Source organism: Monopterus albus, unplaced genomic scaffold (genome assembly GCF_001952655.1).
Source record: "Monopterus albus unplaced genomic scaffold, M_albus_1.0 scaffold2.1, whole genome shotgun sequence".
Classification (NCBI taxonomy): Eukaryota; Metazoa; Chordata; class Actinopteri; order Synbranchiformes; family Synbranchidae; genus Monopterus; species Monopterus albus.
Window position 1 is genome coordinate 31919 of NW_018127882.1, and position 17489 is coordinate 49407.

General features: G+C 40.0%; 3 protein-coding genes across 4 annotated transcripts in view; all 3 read left to right on the forward strand.

Annotated features, from left to right (window-relative positions):
- Positions 1-3360, forward strand: part of fam193b (family with sequence similarity 193 member B) — a 9654-nt gene extending 6294 nt beyond the window's left edge. The window contains exons 6-11 of the mRNA XM_020595407.1: positions 36-128; positions 247-430; positions 554-787; positions 1538-2585; positions 2697-2772; positions 2925-3360. Of these exons, the coding sequence (XP_020451063.1) occupies positions 36-128; positions 247-430; positions 554-787; positions 1538-2585; positions 2697-2772; positions 2925-3021 (1732 nt within the window). The 3' untranslated portion in view covers positions 3022-3360. The remainder of the gene's footprint in view (positions 1-35; positions 129-246; positions 431-553; positions 788-1537; positions 2586-2696; positions 2773-2924) is intronic.
- Positions 3361-4673: 1313 nt separating this feature from the next.
- ddx41 (DEAD (Asp-Glu-Ala-Asp) box polypeptide 41) lies at positions 4674-11635 on the forward strand. Of its 2 annotated transcripts, none has more exons than XM_020589915.1 (17): positions 4674-4865; positions 5515-5610; positions 5706-5856; positions 5969-6043; positions 6173-6233; positions 6312-6448; positions 6553-6625; positions 6730-6883; positions 8044-8180; positions 8496-8658; positions 9157-9288; positions 9396-9467; positions 9567-9663; positions 9926-10075; positions 10188-10259; positions 10975-11085; positions 11249-11635. In XM_020589915.1, the coding sequence occupies exons 1-17, from the start codon at positions 4686-4688 to the stop codon at positions 11383-11385; spliced, it is 1998 nt and encodes a 665-aa protein (XP_020445571.1). In that variant the 5' UTR covers positions 4674-4685; the 3' UTR covers positions 11386-11635. The 2 variants fall into 2 exon arrangements, with proteins under 2 accessions (XP_020445571.1, XP_020445582.1); XM_020589926.1 differs by lacking the exon at positions 4674-4865 and adding an exon at positions 4986-5150.
- Positions 11636-14672: 3037 nt separating this feature from the next.
- Positions 14673-17489, forward strand: part of dok3 (docking protein 3) — a 3534-nt gene continuing 717 nt past the window's right edge. Inside the window, exons 1-4 of the mRNA XM_020591125.1 lie at positions 14673-14951; positions 15228-15318; positions 16358-16545; positions 17288-17432. Of these exons, the coding sequence (XP_020446781.1) occupies positions 14673-14951; positions 15228-15318; positions 16358-16545; positions 17288-17432 (703 nt within the window). The remainder of the gene's footprint in view (positions 14952-15227; positions 15319-16357; positions 16546-17287; positions 17433-17489) is intronic.

Sequence of the window (17489 nt, forward strand, 5' to 3'; positions counted from 1 at the left end):
CCTGCTGTGAACACACAGCACAGCAAGCTCGGCACTTCTCTCATAGGCTGTAACCACCCTTGTAATGGACACAGTCCGGGCACAGTGGCTACCTCCAACGTAGGTCATCTGACAGCTGGGGCCTGCAGGTTAGTCCTGAATCTCTGGACTTTTAACATGAAATTTAGAAATTGAAGCTGTGTTGATTGAGAATGCAAATACCTTCTGAGTGTTAATGTCATCATGCCAATTATTTCTTGTTTACAGGGAGCAGGCATGTAAAGGGCACAAAATGACTAATGGGACATTGTGCTACCCTTCATCTGAGCTGGAAGAGGGGGAGGATGAAGACAGCAGCTCTGAGAGGAGCTCCTGCGCCTCCTCTTCCACAAACCAGAAGGATGGGAAGTACTGCGACTGCTGCTACTGCGAGTTCTTCGGACACAATGCGGTATTTTGAAACTTTTTTGTCAGCTCTTGAAGTCCTAATTAAGAGTTCCCTTTGCTACTATATTTATAAAAGCTGAAATTATTTTAAAAAAAATTAATATTGTAACATATTATTTGGTCACAGCCTCCAGCTGCACCAACCAGCCGAAACTACGCCGAGATCCGAGAGAAACTCCGTTCACGTCTGACCCGGCGCAAAGAGGAACTGCCTCAACGTCAAGATTCAGAACTGACAGCACCCAGTGCCATCGACAACCGAGACGTAGACGAGCTGCTAGACTTTATAAACAGTTCTGAGCCCAAACCCGTCAACAGTGCCAAGGCTGCGAAAAGGGCTCGTCACAAGCAAAAGAAAAAGGTATGATGGCTTTAGAAAGTGTGCTTGAATGTTTTTGTTTTCCTTGTTTCATTTGGAGTATTTATCGTGATCGTGATGCTAGTGCTCATACACTACTTGCATTCTAGTATCAAAACACTACTTCTTTCTGTGAAGCACTTGGAGAAATATTAGCCTATATTCTGCCCAGCCTTTCTTCTCATTTAACAAAAGAAGCCAACACCCTGTAGTGGTCAGTGTTGTCTATACAAAAGCACCTCTACGAGAAATGTGACTACATTGGCAACATTTTGATTTAAAATTAGAATTCCTGAGATTTCAGTTCAAGAATCAGTAGGTAACATTTGGTTATCATTTAAAGGTTCAGGAGAATGAACAGTGAGGCTGTTGTCAGTGAGATAAAATTACAATGAGTAACAATGGATTACAAATTATACATGTATCATTTCCTGTGACTTCCTAGTGTGTACAGTAGGTGGGCAGTTTGAGTTGCGTGTGAGAATGGCACATTCCAACAGCCACTAATGATGTAATTGGTCAGCAAATGCAGAATCTAAATATCAAAAATGGTTTGATTTCTTGACAGTCTTAAGGATTAACCAAAGAATAAGTAAAACAAAATTACAAATCTGAGCAGACATTTGATGGCAGGTTCCAGTAACATTGATGCTCTGTGCTACAGATACATTGTTTAGTGTCCACAAGATTTGTGTATGTTTAAGTGGGTGCCCATTCACACACATACACATATTTGTACCTTGTGTGTTCTAGGAAAAAGCTCAACAGGGCAACATGGGTGCTGCAGGCAGTGACCCCCACTCTAATTCATCTGAGCCTGTTGACGAGTCCATCCCTGATGGTTCAGAAGCCAGCCGGTTGCTGGACTGGCCTCAGCTGGAGCTGGAACGTGTCAACAGTTTCCTCACCAGTCGGCTCGAAGAGATTAAGAACACCATCAAAGACTCAATCCGGGCTTCATTTAGCATGTACGATCTCAATCTGGATGTCAATGACTTCCCAAAGAAGGCTGCCACACTGGAAGGCAACCATTTGCTGTCCCATCTCAACGGTTCCTCTGACTTGCAGCAGATAGACCTTGACCTTGCCCCTCTTTCACTGGGATCCTTTAAGAGCCACCTGGACCTGGTTAATGGATGGGAGGATACAACCACTGTCCCCTCCGCTAATACCACCACAGCATCAGGGGTCACTGTTGGGCCAAAGGACATCCAGCGGTTGCATGCTACCCCCAGTCTCTCAAAGCTCATAAGGGTTTGCTCCCCAGAAAGATGCACTCCTACTGGATCTGAGAATTTGCCACAGGTTCCACTCCAAGCAACAGCTAAATTGAAGGAGGACGCCCCTGATCCCAAGATCACAACAGCTGGAAATAGTGTTGCAAAGTCAAAGAAGAATAAAAAACAGCAGCAAAGACAGGAGCAATGTGTGTCAGAGCAATATTCCAACAAACCAACCAAAGTTGCCTCTGGGATTGAAACGCAGAAAACCAGTGAGTCTAAAGAAATAGCTTCTAACGGTTCAAAAGGTGGGAGCAAACAACCACAGCACACTGCAGACAACCAGAGAAATGGGCCTAAGAAAGCTGAGGAGAACAGACCGTCCAAACATGCAGCAAATGTTGGTCTCTTGAATGCACAAAGGAGCAAAGGTGACACAGAGACACGGGGAGGTCGGTCTGAGCAGGATTCAGAAAGCAAAGCTCATCAAAGCATTCCAGCAAATGTGCAGCAACAGCAGCAATCCAAGGGGAAAAACAAGAAGAACAAGAACAAGGGTGAAAAATCCAGCAGTGCTATCGGTAGGGGATAAACTCTACATTTACCATACAGCACTGTGTGCATGATTATGACTGTTTATACTTTTTCAGTCTTTATGTGTGATTTTTAATAATTATTTCCTCTTCCTTTAGATGATGTATTTCTCCCTAAAGATGTGGATCCAACAGAAATGGATGAGATTGATCGGGAAGTGGAATACTTCAAAAGGTAAGCTCCATACAGCAGTGCATTACCATGCTTTTTTTTATTCAGCTAAACTATAAATGACAGTGATTGCCATTAAATATATCACTAAAATTTTGTATAATTTCTTTATTGCCCTGTTGCCTTGTTTGTTTGTTTGTCCTTGTTTGTTGTAGGTTTTGCCTTGATTCTGCTAAACAAACTCGCCAGAAGGTAGCAGTGAATTGGTCCAACTTCAGCCTCAAAAAGGTTCCTTCCAGTGCAGCTCAATAACTTGGATGAGTGCTTGGGAAAAACAGCTTCAGAATCACAGACTGTTTCACTGCAGCCCCGTTTGGCCCCAGGCCCTCTCTTACTCCCTGTTTTCTTCTCTTCCTTACAAAGCCAAGGGACCCTGGTTCGAAACTCTCCATTCAGAAGACTGAAATATAACTTGTGGCTGACAAGACAGGGCTCATTCTCAAGGCCAACTCTACCCTTTGCTATTATTGCAATTTTCACTAAATGAGATGCAAAAATGGAAAAAAGTCTGTGGAATTCACTGCATCCATGTGCTTATGTATGTAGTATGTAAACAAATACCTTACATTAAATAAATGTTTTTATCACAAATCTGAGGCATTTTAACGTCGTTAAACTTCTGAATTTCAGTCAGTTCAATCTGGTGATCGTCATCCATTACATTCTACATTGCTAGTTCCCTCCCACTGCATCAGTCCTTGTAGACACTGGATAACCTTTGCTTTATACTGTACAACTGCCAAAAAGGAGACAGCATTCGGACCCGATTTTAGATTAAACACTTAACTTCTGCAGGGAGGCAACAGAGGCATTTTTGCTCAAAGGCAAACTGCAGTGCATTTGGTGGTTTTTGATCATTTTGAACTGGAATATTCTCAGTTTTTAAGTGTAATCATCAAAATACTGAGGAATTGGAGAGAATCAGAAAAACACTCATTGACCTACCTGCTACACTGTTTTCTTCTTGTATAACATAAATGATTTTAGTCTCAGTCTGGCAGTTTTCAATACAACACTAAAAATAACTGGGGGAAATATCAATTTACTGTGTATTGTACGAGGTGAACAGGATGCATCTTAAAGATATAAATCCCAATTATGTACCCATACAAATATGTCCCCATGCATGATGTGTAGAACAGAAATCTAAACACTGTCCTCCAGTCAACCTAGTGATATCCAATATACACTCTGCCATCTGTAGAAGAAAGTCCTTTACCACGGATTTCTCACTCTTACACTGTTAACTTCTATAAAGCAGTAGTGACAGGTACACAAGTGTGCAGCGTTCATTTTAACATTGGAGCCATCACACAGTTATGACAGTTAATTTTGTTGCTTGTATATATATTTAGTGATTACTTTGGGCCATTTGTCATGCATTTCTGGGGATTGTGAGTGTGATATATTTGCAACCATACTATTTTATTCCCCTGTACTGTGACAGCAGCTAGCCTATTTGAAGTCCAAGTCTTGATTACATTTTGATAAGAAATATCACTGATGAATTGATACTTTTTGGAAAAAGGGCCTTGGGATTTAAACCAGTAACCACGTTTTAGCTGATGACTTTCATTGACATGGATGATTTTTTTCCTGAGTATGTGCTGAGATTGTGTTTTCATATAACATCTCTCTCTGATGATTTCCAGGTTATATTCAGTTAGAGAAGGTTATCTAAATGTTTCGAATGTAGATTTATACTATACCAATAATAGCCAAGTGTATGTTGGCTTGTTTCTTTTTTTAAATCACTTTTGATACTGTGAAAGATCTTTCGTTCAGAAAGATTAAAAACAATACAGTTTTGACAAATATAAAGTGTGGTGTTTGCTTTCTAAGTTTATGATTTTGGTTCAATGATATGACCTAAACGACCTGCTTCTCGCATTGAAAGGTTTCAACGCGGCGCTTCGATGATTTGTCCCTTCCAGCTTTCCGTACATTCAAAGCTTCCTGTGTTGTGTAAATATGTGGATCGGGTATATTTATTGATTTCTCTACAGAGGTTTTGTTCAATTATTCCGTGGCTTAAGTTAATTGAGAACGTTACCATAGTTGGAAATAAAATGGAGACCGAAAATCGAACCAAAAAGGTACGTTAACAATATGCCCTCGCTACAGTATGAAGCGGTAACATAACGTTAGCTGACGCTAGCTAAAGTTAGCTAGTGCTAGAGAAGCATCAGTGTCCTTTATCTGTCTTACATAGCTACATTATAGTATCCATTACGCAGTTTGAAACATTAATAACGTTAAACTAAAGTGTTCACGTATTATGTGATTTGTCAGCTATATTCTAAATGAATGCATTTAACCGTGTTTGGTAAAGCTCCACGATCAGCGAACCTTAGCTGCAGTGCTGTGCCACAACATTCACGGTCAGTACGTTTCGGTGACGTTCATATAACCTTAAACACACGGCGGCACATTCAGTAGTGTATTATTAAACAAAAGCATATGATGTTAACAGTTAATATAAAAGTGAGTATAATTGAGCATTAATGCAGTCTTGTCAGTATCCTGTTGCCACATTGTGCAAATGCATATCCATATGTTCAGCTTTAAAAATTGCTGAAAACAATCATACATCAGAACGTGTTTTGTGCCAGCTTCTTTATCAAGATTTGTTCAAAAGACTGGTTGTTTTTCAAGGTCACTGTGCTTGAATGCTGAACTCTCTGTAGAGGGCAAAAAAGCAAAGACTCACTTATGCCTACTGTTGGTGGTAATGTGTCTGTATAGAGATCTCATGGGGAGGATGAAAGGTCAGGCTCAGAAGGATCGGAGGATGACGATTACGTTCCATATGTGCCAGTCAAGATAAGAAAACAACAAATGGTAAGTTGCCATGTATGATCTTGTTTAATGCTTTAGGAAGTAGCTGGTGAAGTCACTATATATCCAAATGTAATACTTTTTCATGTGTCTCACAGCTACAAAAGATGTTACGTCTGCGAGGAAAAGCAGTGGATGAGGAGCAGAAGGACAGTGGGGAGGAGCAGCGGGATGAAGATGAGGGCCTTGGTCCACGCTCCAATATCAGTCTCCTTGACCAACATCAGCATTTAAAGGAAAAAGCGGAAGGTATCCAATTCAAACAAGGCCCACTCTGGATAATAATTGTTGCTTTAATCGTTGTCACTCTATTTAACATGACTCTGTTGGTTCTGTGATATCTCACCTTCTTTGCCTACAGCACGTAAGGAGTCAGCCAAGGAGAAGCAGCTGAAAGAAGAGGAGAAGATTCTTGAGAGTGTAGCAGAGGGCAGAGGTAAAATTATAATTCTGGCACATTTCTGTGAAGCCATGTTGAGTTATTAAACAAATTTACTTTGACAAAACAGTTAGTTCAAAATGTGTTAAACTTGAAACTAATTCTGGGGACTTTGACCTCTATCAGCTCTGATGTCAGTGAAGGAAATGGCCAAAGGTATCATATATGATGATCCAATAAAAACAAGGTGGGTTGTTAATCAGCAAGTTCAAATTATGTAAAGTAATACTGTGTAAAACCCATTTAACACAAATGCTCTTTTTAGCTGGACGGCACCTCGCTACATCCTGAATATGATGGACACTCGACATGAGCGCGTCAGGAAGAAATTTCATATCCTGGTTGATGGAGAGGGCATCCCTCCTCCAATCAAATGCTTCAGGGAGATGAAGTTTCCACCAGGTTACAACACATGAAAAAATACACTTTGTCTTTTTTCTACAAGGCCTTTAATGGTGACACATGATAAACAGCTGGCAGCAAATATCTGCATGTTGTGTTTGCAGCAATTCTGAAAGGTTTGAAAAAGAAGGGTATTGTACATCCCACACCAATTCAAATCCAAGGAATCCCTACAGTGTAAGTACAGTATATCAAACTATAGAGTACAAACTGTAAAATATGGAGTTAATGCTGAAATGAAGTGTTAATATAAACTGTTCATGAATTGACATTGTCTGTAGTCTGTCAGGTCGGGACATGATTGGCATCGCCTTTACTGGTTCTGGAAAGACTTTAGTCTTCACTCTGCCCATCATCATGTTTGCCCTGGAGCAGGAGAAAAGGCTGCCGTTTTTTAAGAGAGAGGGACCATATGGACTCATCATCTGTCCTTCTGTGAGACATACATGACACCCTATTTCAATTGCAGCACAGCTTGAAACACACTATCTGGTCTGTTTTGTGTTTGGATTAGAATGTGTTATTTTAATTGTCTGGTAATTCAAACTCTGAACAAATAAAACCAAAACTATCTGCATGATATCATGACATAACAGTGAGAAATAACAGTGAGAACATTTTTATTTTTTTGTATTTAGTGAGATGTGACCCTTCAGGTTTTGACAGGTTTTCAGTCAGTTTTAAAACTGGGAGGTATCTTTAAAGATACCAAAACACATTTAGCACATTTTGACCTTTATATATGATGAGCAACATTTCTGTTTTTAAAATAACAACTCCCTAAACATATCTCAAGTCAAGTCAAGATTTTTATTTGCCATTTATGCATAAACAGACAGTCCAGGCATATAGGAATTATTGTGCAGCTCTTCTTTGGAGTAAGGTAAGGAGTTAAAAGCCAGAGAGAATGCTTAGTCTTAAAATAAAAAAGTTACATAAAGGCAACAAAGCATTAAAACCGCAATACACAGAAATAGGGTAATAATATTTTCCCCAGTGAACTTCAAACATCGAACTTAATAATTCACATGGTGGAGTTGGATATGTCATTATGCTTGGTGAGGTAGTGAGGGGTCATAACATACTGAAACACAGTTTATATTCAGGCCTGTTTCCATTGCTTGGTAGAGAATGTCCTGCTATTATTCAGGTCCCCCAAGAGAACACTGTTGATGAGATGCTCTTACAAAAATACCTTGTGGAACATTTCTGTAGGATTATTATTATTGCACATGTCTAGTAAGGGGTTATTGCACATATATTCTCATATTTCTCACATTCTCGTATTTGCCATCAGTCTTACTGTGGCAGGGAAAAAGCTGTTGTAAAGTCTTGTTCTGTGTGTGATGATACTGTCCGCCCTGCTGTGCCTGAGGTTGTAGGTGTAGTTTTTGTGTCTGAGCAGAGAGAGAGCTGGGTGGCGTGGATCCCTGATTATGTTCTCTGCACTTTTACGACAGCGCTGTGTGTACAATGTGCCCATAGCAGGCAGTTCAGTCCCAATTATCCTCTCTGCAGTCTTTATGACCCTTTTGAAGAGCCATTTCTGTTTTTAAAATAACTCCCTAAACGTATCTGATTCTTGTCCCGTTCAGCGAGAGTTGGCGAGGCAAACACATGGCATCATAGAGTACTACAGCAAACTGCTGGAGGAGGAGGGAGCCCCTCAGCTGCGCACCGCCCTCTGCATAGGAGGAATGTCTGTCAAGGAGCAGATGGAAGTAGTAAAACAGTAAGTGAGCATTAAAGTCTGTGTGAAATATTTAATGTCTGTCTTTTATTTGAAAACGTTTTGAGCAAAAAAAAAAAAAAAAAAAAAAAAATCATGATTCATCTACATTGAATCATTTAGAGAAGAACAGTTTTGGCCAAAGATCAGAAATTCCAGTCCTAATATGTTCCTGATAGCATGTACAGTGCAAAACATTTGGCATAGCCACCTCAAGAACCAGGCACCAATAATGCTGTATTTCAAAATGTCCCAGTAGTAATCATGGTTTTGGGTTAATTTTCCCACTAAAGCCTCTGTGCATCTTCTTGGTTACAGTGGTGTCCACATGATGGTCGCCACCCCTGGCAGACTGATGGACTTGCTGCAAAAGAAGATGGTGAGTCTGGACATCTGCCGCTATTTGGCTCTGGATGAAGCTGATAGGATGATTGACATGGGCTTTGAGGAAGACATCAGGACCATCTTCTCATATTTCAAGGTGAGGTCCTCCTTTCTGACATTAGCTCCCAAGTGATAGGAACCTTTTCACCCATGCATGTCCTAATTGTTAAAACTCCGGTTCAGTCCAGAAGACTGAAAAAGTTCTGCCCTACTCAGACATGAATCAAACTTTGTTCTTTATCTGCTTAGACAAATTCACCACTGCTAGAGCTATCACTGGCTTTTTTGTCTCATTTTCAAAATGAAAGACTATTTCTGGAAACTTTGTCAAATTTTTGTTAAATATAACCATAAAATCTGCTTCTCGTGCTTTCTCTGTGCTTTCAAAGGCAACAAATATCGTCACCATATAGGCACTCTGTATAGTATAGCAACTAGTCTGTCTTCCAGCTGCTGGGCTTCAACAGTTGACACTGGATTTTTTTTTTTCTCCTCATACCAAGATATTGGTTTGGTAATGAGTTTGGGAGACGTAGCTTGTCTTTGTGAATTTACCAGGCAACAACAGTTTAACATTTGTTATTTCTTTATCTAGGGACAAAGGCAAACCCTGCTTTTCAGTGCCACTATGCCCAAGAAGATCCAGAACTTTGCCAAGAGTGCGCTTGTCAAACCCATCACTATCAATGTGGGCAGGGCAGGTGCTGCCAGCTTGGATGTCATCCAGGTATGTTCATCTTTCTCTCTTAACAGGTTATGTTGTCTGAGTCAGGGGGATTCATTGCATTCACCCACTGATATGTGATCTGGACTTAAGTTTTTTTGTGTGCGCAGGAAGTGGAATATGTCAAAGAGGAGGCCAAGATGGTGTACCTGCTAGAGTGTCTCCAGAAGACGCCACCTCCTGTTAGTACTTTAACATATTATGACACAGATATACCTAAAAGACAGACAGTAGCTCATATATGTCAAAAGTTACAAAATATTCTTTCCTTGCATTGACAGGTGCTGTTATTTGCTGAGAAGAAGGCTGATGTAGATGCCATTCATGAGTATCTGCTGCTAAAAGGAGTGGAGGCAGTGGCCATCCATGGAGGAAAAGGTATGCAGAACTCAGTTTTAATTATTAAAATGCATTGAGGTTGGTACATAGTGCATGCACAGGGTTACACTAGCTCAGGCTTAGTCTTCCACTTTCTTGTAGTTGCTTATTTTTACCACAAGATGCCACCCTGCAAGTGCATGTCGCCATTTCTGCTTCATAGTTGAACATTTCCTAGGTATACAAAGTGCTGTTAGCAAATCTTTCACATTCTTGTCCTATAAAATATTTTTGTTTATATGATATTTGGTAATTGCTTCAGATCAGGAGGAAAGAACCAAAGCCATAGAAGCATTCAAAGAAGGAAAGAAAGATGTCTTAGTTGCCACAGACGTTGCCTCCAAAGGTCTGGATTTTCCAGCTATACAGCATGTGGTGAACTATGACATGCCGGAGGAGATAGAAAACTATGGTAAGAGGATATATTTAATGCCTAGCCTCCTTAATTAAAATTGATACCTTATATAAGCCTCAACTTCTCCTTTACTTGCTGAAATTAGTTAGTTGAATTTGTCTCATTTCAGTCCACAGAATTGGAAGAACTGGCCGATCGGGCAAGACTGGTATTGCCACTACATTTATCAACAAAGGCTGTGGTAAGAAAAAATACCAATTATAATAAAAATGAAATAAGTTTGTATAGGAATAGTGATTTACAATGTATCATTTTGAATTTGGATAGCTTAAAGGCAGGGTAAAGTAGAAATAAACGTGTTCTGAGTTTGTCACACCACAGGAAAATGTGTCATTAACCACCAAGCCAAATTTGAATGATTTAAAATTAGCACCAAGTTTATAAAATCATGAGAAACTAAGAAGTATTCTCTGCTCTGAAATGCTGCCTCCAGGGGTGCACACTCTCCTACATGCACCGTTTATGTGTTACTACTTTGTCATTGTTTAATACTGAGGCAGCAGTATTCATGTTGTTTCTATTAAAAACATGATTGTGGCTGTAAATTTTCATCCGTGTTCATATCAAGTGGCCCTAATAGAGCTCTGTGCACCCTGGGATTTATAACGTTACAGTATTGGGCGAGGTGTTATGTTAAGGATGGCTCCAGTGCTTCATCGAGCCGTGCTTTCAGCTCCGCCCTGGAAATCCTGAACTTCTGAATGATGAAACAGTCTAACTCCACAGTTTAACACTACATAGTTCTCAGTCTTTTCACATTTTCATGAACTATTTTCTGATACGTATAATGTGTTTAGAAACAAATCACTGATTTAGCTTTACCCATACTTTAATTCAAAGTTAAATGACAATCAGTTAACAGTAAGTGTGTGTGTGTGTGTGTGTTCCCCACACAGATGAGTCGGTACTGATGGACCTGAAAGCCCTTCTAGTAGAAGCCAAGCAGAAGGTTCCTCCGGTCCTCCAGGTGCTCCAAACAGGAGATGAGACCATGCTGGACATCGGAGGTGAGTCTTTCACAGCTAATCTGTTTTATACCTTTTTTTTTATAGGCATGCCTGTTCTTTACTTCTCTAAACCTCATCCCCTCTCATCTCACATTCAGAGAAACAAGTGCGGATTGTTTGTGCACTGCTTCTAACATACGTGTGTCTTGTGTTATATTTCCAGGAGAGAGAGGCTGTACATTCTGTGGTGGTCTGGGTCATCGTATTACAGACTGTCCTAAGTTGGAGGCCATGCAGACCAAGCAGGTCACCAACATTGGGCGGAAAGACTACCTGGCTCATAGTTCAATGGACTTCTAAGTTGTTTTTTCATCAGAGGCATGATTCTCCGAAACTAAACAGAACTGAGAAGGAAATCGCACGGTTATGTGTCATGTCACTGAACTAAGGAAGCGTATCATACTCATTTTTATCTGAGTTTCTTGTACTGTTAATTCAAATGTTTGGTTGCTTTCACCTTTTTCACCCAGGTTTTCTCCTACCTGTCCCGTATGAGTAGTTTTTGTAACATATATTTTTGATACTTAGATTGTAAATAAAAACCACTATATAGCTGTTGTTGATCCTTTCTGTTCTTATCTGGAAAAAGTGAAAGGTGTGGCGTCAGTTTTGTGGGGTGAGGAAGTTGCCTAGTTGCAGAATAATGCAAAGGGAAGTTTGACTCAAGATATATTAAGACAAAACGTGTCCTTTCCTTTTGCAACAGTTGAGTTGCAGATCAGAGATATTTTTTGCCTGTTAGCTATTTATATTAGACGGAATCATAAAAAAATGTATCTATGACGTAAAGGAAACTGTTAGTCTAGCAGTAGTTGCAGGTTGACCACAGAACAACTGCTGTACTACATCAGAGACAGCGCTTACAAGCATGGATGTCATCTCCAAAGAAGGGATGCTATACCTTCAAGCGGTCAAGTTTGGAAAAGTAAGTTTTATGGGCATACTGAGCATGGTCTGAACATTTTCAGTTTCATGGGCCATGTTTTATTTCCATTGTTTTTGTGTCACTAAACTGCTAATTGGTCAGAAATATGGCACTTAATGAGTTGCAGCAGTATTTTATGCTATGCCATGATATTAAAATTGGGGGTTATGATACCACGCGCATGTTTTTCACCGGTATTGAAGAAAAAACGCAATGCGTGCGCCACTTTCTTCCCCACAGCCTTTGAGCCTCCGCAAAGGGCGCCACACGCACACAGTTGGCAGAGAGAAGGAGGCTGGTACTTGGCTTGCACACTGAAATGTGTGTGACATGCTTAATTAAACATTTTCTATGTCATGTTTCTTACATATTCCTAAAATTAAAGCTACAGTATATAACTTAAAGTAGCACTTGCATGATACTCTAAATCAAGAGGTCAGATTGGGCAGAGAGGTCAATCCTGCTCAAAACCTTTTAGAAGCTAATATGTCTGCGCTGCTGCCAGTGCTGTTCGGTGAGTCTGGCTCACAGGGTTGCAGCAGTATACCGGCTGTACGGTTTACCACGGTCTGAAAATTGACAGTAATCATACCACACACGTGCTTATTAATGGTATTGAAGGAAAAAAAACACAATGCGTGTACACTTTCTTCTCCACAGCCTGTCAGCCTCCGCAGCGGGCACCACATGCACACATGCAGCGGACAAACGGCAGAGAGAAGGAGGCTGGTATCACCAAAATAAAAATTAAAATCAGCAGCGCAGGATTACTTTGGATGTCTCAAAAATGAGCACCTTCGAGAACACCATCTCTCCTTACAGGTCAAAATATTTGTCCTGTTTACAACTTTAATCCCAAACAATAACAGTCGGTTATAAAATGTGCTGTCAAAATAATTCTCCACCTTCTGTTCGTTCGCCAATCTCTGATTTACTAAAGAACTCACACTGATCCCAATCTGACCCCAGGAACACGCACAAACTTCCCTAGCTCACGTAAGTGAGTGTGTATGTGTGTGTGTGTGAGGGTGAAGGAGAGGTCTGGCTGCACTCTCACACACCTACAATAAATTAACTATTTTGCTAATCGTTTAGAGCAGTGTGACAGCATGTTTCACTGTTCTCAGATATTTTACAATCCAGTTGGTCAATTAATGGAGAAAATAATCAGCAGGTTAATCTGTAATGGAAATAATCAGTAATTGTGTAATACTGTATACCATAATACGGTGACACCATGATATTTTCTGAGATGGTCATCATACCACTGCAACCCTAGTCACATGACTCGCCCAGGTGAAGGCTCAGCTGGTGGTGTCTGTCAGAGGTTCTAAGTCCTGATGAGACCAGTTTGTCTCAAGTCGTTGCATGCAAAGGCAAAACAGTAGCATTTACTTTTTACAACGTTTATTGAACAGTACAAGTAGGTCCAATAGTGCACTTCCCCAACTTTTGTTGTTGTCATTTAGTAAAACTCATACAGAAGTTTATTTTAATGATACTTTCAAACATTTGTTGCAGTTCTATAAGGCATGATGACTGGTAAGATGAATGTCCAAGTTTATTAAAACTAGTTGAAACCACCCTTTGCACTCAGTCAATTTAGTGGGACTTTGCAGAATCTAAGAAACATTTTTAAAGAAATGTTTTATTATCTAAAGTGGTTTTGTTTGACTTTGTCACTCTGTTTGCATATGACCTCAGAACATAGTATCTTTTATGAGAGCGCTAGCAATATGACAGTAATGCACAGAGCACTGTTTGTCCAAGAAATTGTAGTACATGATTACAGAAAGAAGCCTTGGTACATTTGAGACAGATTGTTTGCATCACAACAAAAAATACAAGACACCCTTCATATATAATGAACAAATAAAATGGCCATGGAGTTGTACAGTAAATTATCTTATGCAAAAAAGCAACTTCATCCAGTGTAATTGCAATTGTAGAGTAGATGCAGTATCACTGAGGTAATCTGAAAACATTAAAAAGCTTGTGAAAAGTAATTCTTTCACTTGCAGGCAGCCAATTAAGAGATGTTAGCAACAGTAAGTGTATGATTGTAATATATTTCAGTAATCAAGATGTGCATAAACTAAAGAACAAATGTGTTGTTTCTTTTTTTCACGGTGGGTGAATAAGTGAACTGGTGTGACCTAGCACATGCTAGAAGATATAGTCACCTTTTGTCTGGCAAAAATAAACATAGTGTCTGAAAATATCTCGTTTCTTGATCAGATGTACATAGAGTACATAGAGAAGTTTCTTTGACCTTTATCTCTGTTTTGTCAGTTTCCCGTAGAAAGGTCTGACTCTTTAAATGACTGCTTTTTAAAGTTCACCATTAACGAGATGATAATCTAACGCACAAAATGTAGAGGTGTGTGCCATCTGTGTAACAATAGAAACAGATGACATTGTTGCTATTGTAATGATGTGACCTAATGGCTGTATGTACACACAGAAACGAATGGGGTTGGGTCTAAAACTTGGGGCACACCATTAACTCTCTAAACAAAACTCCCCAAGGGAACCAAAGTTGTTTCTTCTCATTATGTAAGATATAAAAGTCACAAACTGTGCCAGAGAACCACTTATAAATTGCCACTTTTCTTTCCTCCCTTGCTATCATCAACAGAGAACATGGCGGAAAATATGGGGCATGCTTTTTAAACCCAGCTCCACAGGGGTCGGGCGACTGGAGATCTATACTGTACTTGACACCAATGCTATTACTGACCAGAAGAAGGCTGGTCGGCAGAAAACACCAGAGCGAAAGGTAGTGCGTCTAAGTGACTGTCTTAGTGTCACCCCTGCTCCAAATGAAGCTTGCCTCCAAGGGTGCACAGCCTTCTACATAAACACCACACAGTGCACCTACACCATGGCCTCCACCACAAGCCAGGAATGGATAAGTGCCCTCTGTTTTCTAGCCTTTCAGGTATTACACATCTCCCCTCTTGACCACTCCAACGTTCCCTTTTCTTTTTATATCAGGGTTAGTGTCATAACTTGGGAAAGGTGAGAGTTAGCTTTATTCACGAGAGGTAGATAGCACAATGAGGAAGTTAATGCAGTATCTGTAACTTCTGTCACTTCACTTCTCTAATTCTGGTGCTTGCACAAGCTAAGTCCTTTCTTAAACTTTGAAGTTATAAAACAGTGATAAGAGGATGGTGTACACTCCGTGTAATGTTTACCATGCCACTGTTTACAGAAGGATCCTGGAGAAACAGACAGAGGGGGTTTGGAGAGAGGAAACGACTTGACTATGGAAGATAATGTTCTTTACTCATCTTGGAAAGCTGGTACTTGTCAGTCTGCTTATTACAGCTAATCAGTCAACAAGCAATCAAAAATAACAATCACAATAGTGAGCGCCAGGTGAAGGTTATTGTTAAGAACTGGAATTAACTGTTGCCTTCTACCCTGCCAGAAGGTTTTTTAGAACTTCGCTCTATTTCCATAGTTTTAAGTAGTAATAATATTGTGCTGACCAAATTGTTTCAGGAATATACATGTACAGTATATGATACCATTGCTAAAGACTATAAAAATTATTAGGAGGGGAAAGGAGGTCAAAACAGGTAAGGGCAGCATCATCGTTTCCTCCATTTTGTTTTTGTTTTTTGGCAGACCAAAACATTATAAAATGTTTCTTCTCCATAATTTAGATTCAGCTTTCTTCTTCCTCACACCTTTTTGTACTTTTTGTACAGTCAAAAGGTGCCAGGCAGATAAGCAGTCACACAATCATATATTTATAGAGTATGGTCTTGCTTCCTGTACACACTTTGACTTGCCAAACCCATGTTAGTTCAGTGCACAGTAATTTCTTGTGCAATAAGGCATTATAACCTACCTGTCCTGTCAAAACTGTATTGTAGGGATGCTACACTGCACCCAGATTTCAATAAGCATAATGTTTTCACACTTGATAGAGATCATAGCCCAAATTACAAAATTAAGGCAAGTTGTACAAAACCAGAATTATCATTGTTTGATATATTACAATAAAGTAACAAGACAGAGAATGCCTGCAGTGAGGTTTACTTGTCATAGCATCAGAAATTCAAAACATCAGCAGAAACCGTGTGACTATACCCACAAATTTATTCATACATTCATTCATTACACTTTTACTGAAAACTCCGGTCACGTACTAGGGGTTAGCAGAATGCGAGCCATTTTAAATCAGCACATTTCCGTTTTGAGAATATATTTGGTGTACATTTATTCCCTTTGTTGGTGTGTTGATGCTCAGACCTGATGTGTGGTAATGCTGCACTAACCTCAGTGCGGTGTGACGCTTAAGTGGCGAATGTTTTCATGTGTTCCTATGTTTAGATCTGACTGCTCCTCCAAACCGGTACCAAGTGACTGTCCAGAGCACAGAGGCATCCAGGAGGTGCAAGTTGGCTGGAGACTATTTGGTTTCCCCAGACAAAGATGCTGTGATACTGCTGGCTATCAATACTTGTCACGTCATCTATCACTGGCCATACAGGTTCCTACGCAAATTTGGACAGGTTGAGGTAAAGTACTTCTGAATTCCCTCCAAATCAGAAAGGATACATAGGTATATTCAAAATACATCACCACTGTGATGATAAAATTTGTATCTGGCTCATCATTCACATATTTTTAAAGGAATAGTTCAACATTTTAGAAAATATTCTTCCTGGCTTTGTTGCTGAGAGACAGATGAGAAGATGGACACCACTGTCTGTACAGTTAATGAGGCTACTACTACTAGCAGTTGGTTAGCTTAGCTTAGCATAGGCACCAGGTTATAAATGCTGGAAACAGAGGGAAACTGCTAGTTTTGCTCTGTCCAATTGTAACAAAATCTGCCCACTAGCATGCTAATTAACTCACTTGCCAATTAACACATTACACCTTTTAGATTTTTCATAGGCCTGCTCAGGTGTAAAAATGACATGCTGTTAAGGTTCTGCCTTTGGACATAGCTAGGCCAGCTATTTCCCCTGTTTTCAGTCTTTGTGCTTAGCTAAGCCAAGGGAAAGTGGCTCCAGAAACATAATTACAGACATAAAATTGGTGGATTTTGTTTCTTTTGGACAGAACTTGCTGTTAGCCTGTTTCCAGGCTTTAAGCTAAGTTAACCAGTTGCTAGTAGTAGCTTTTTATTTGTTTTATTGACAGGGGAATTATATCATTCTTGTCATCTGACTCTCAGAAAGTGAGCAAGGGAATTTCTCAAAATAGCAAATGCTTCCTTTAAGATGTAGCCTCTATTATTGGATGTGATTACAGGGAGGATTCAGCATTGAAGCAGGCCGTCGCTGTGAGTCAGGAGAAGGGATATTCATCTTCCTGTCTACACAAGGTTCCCTGATCTTCCAGGCTATATCAGAGCAGTGCTCTGTGTTGAGAAGATCCCCTCTCCATCCAAGGTCATGTGAACAGACTCCTGTTATTCTCCCAACCACATCCAACCGACCCTCTGGTCGTCCTG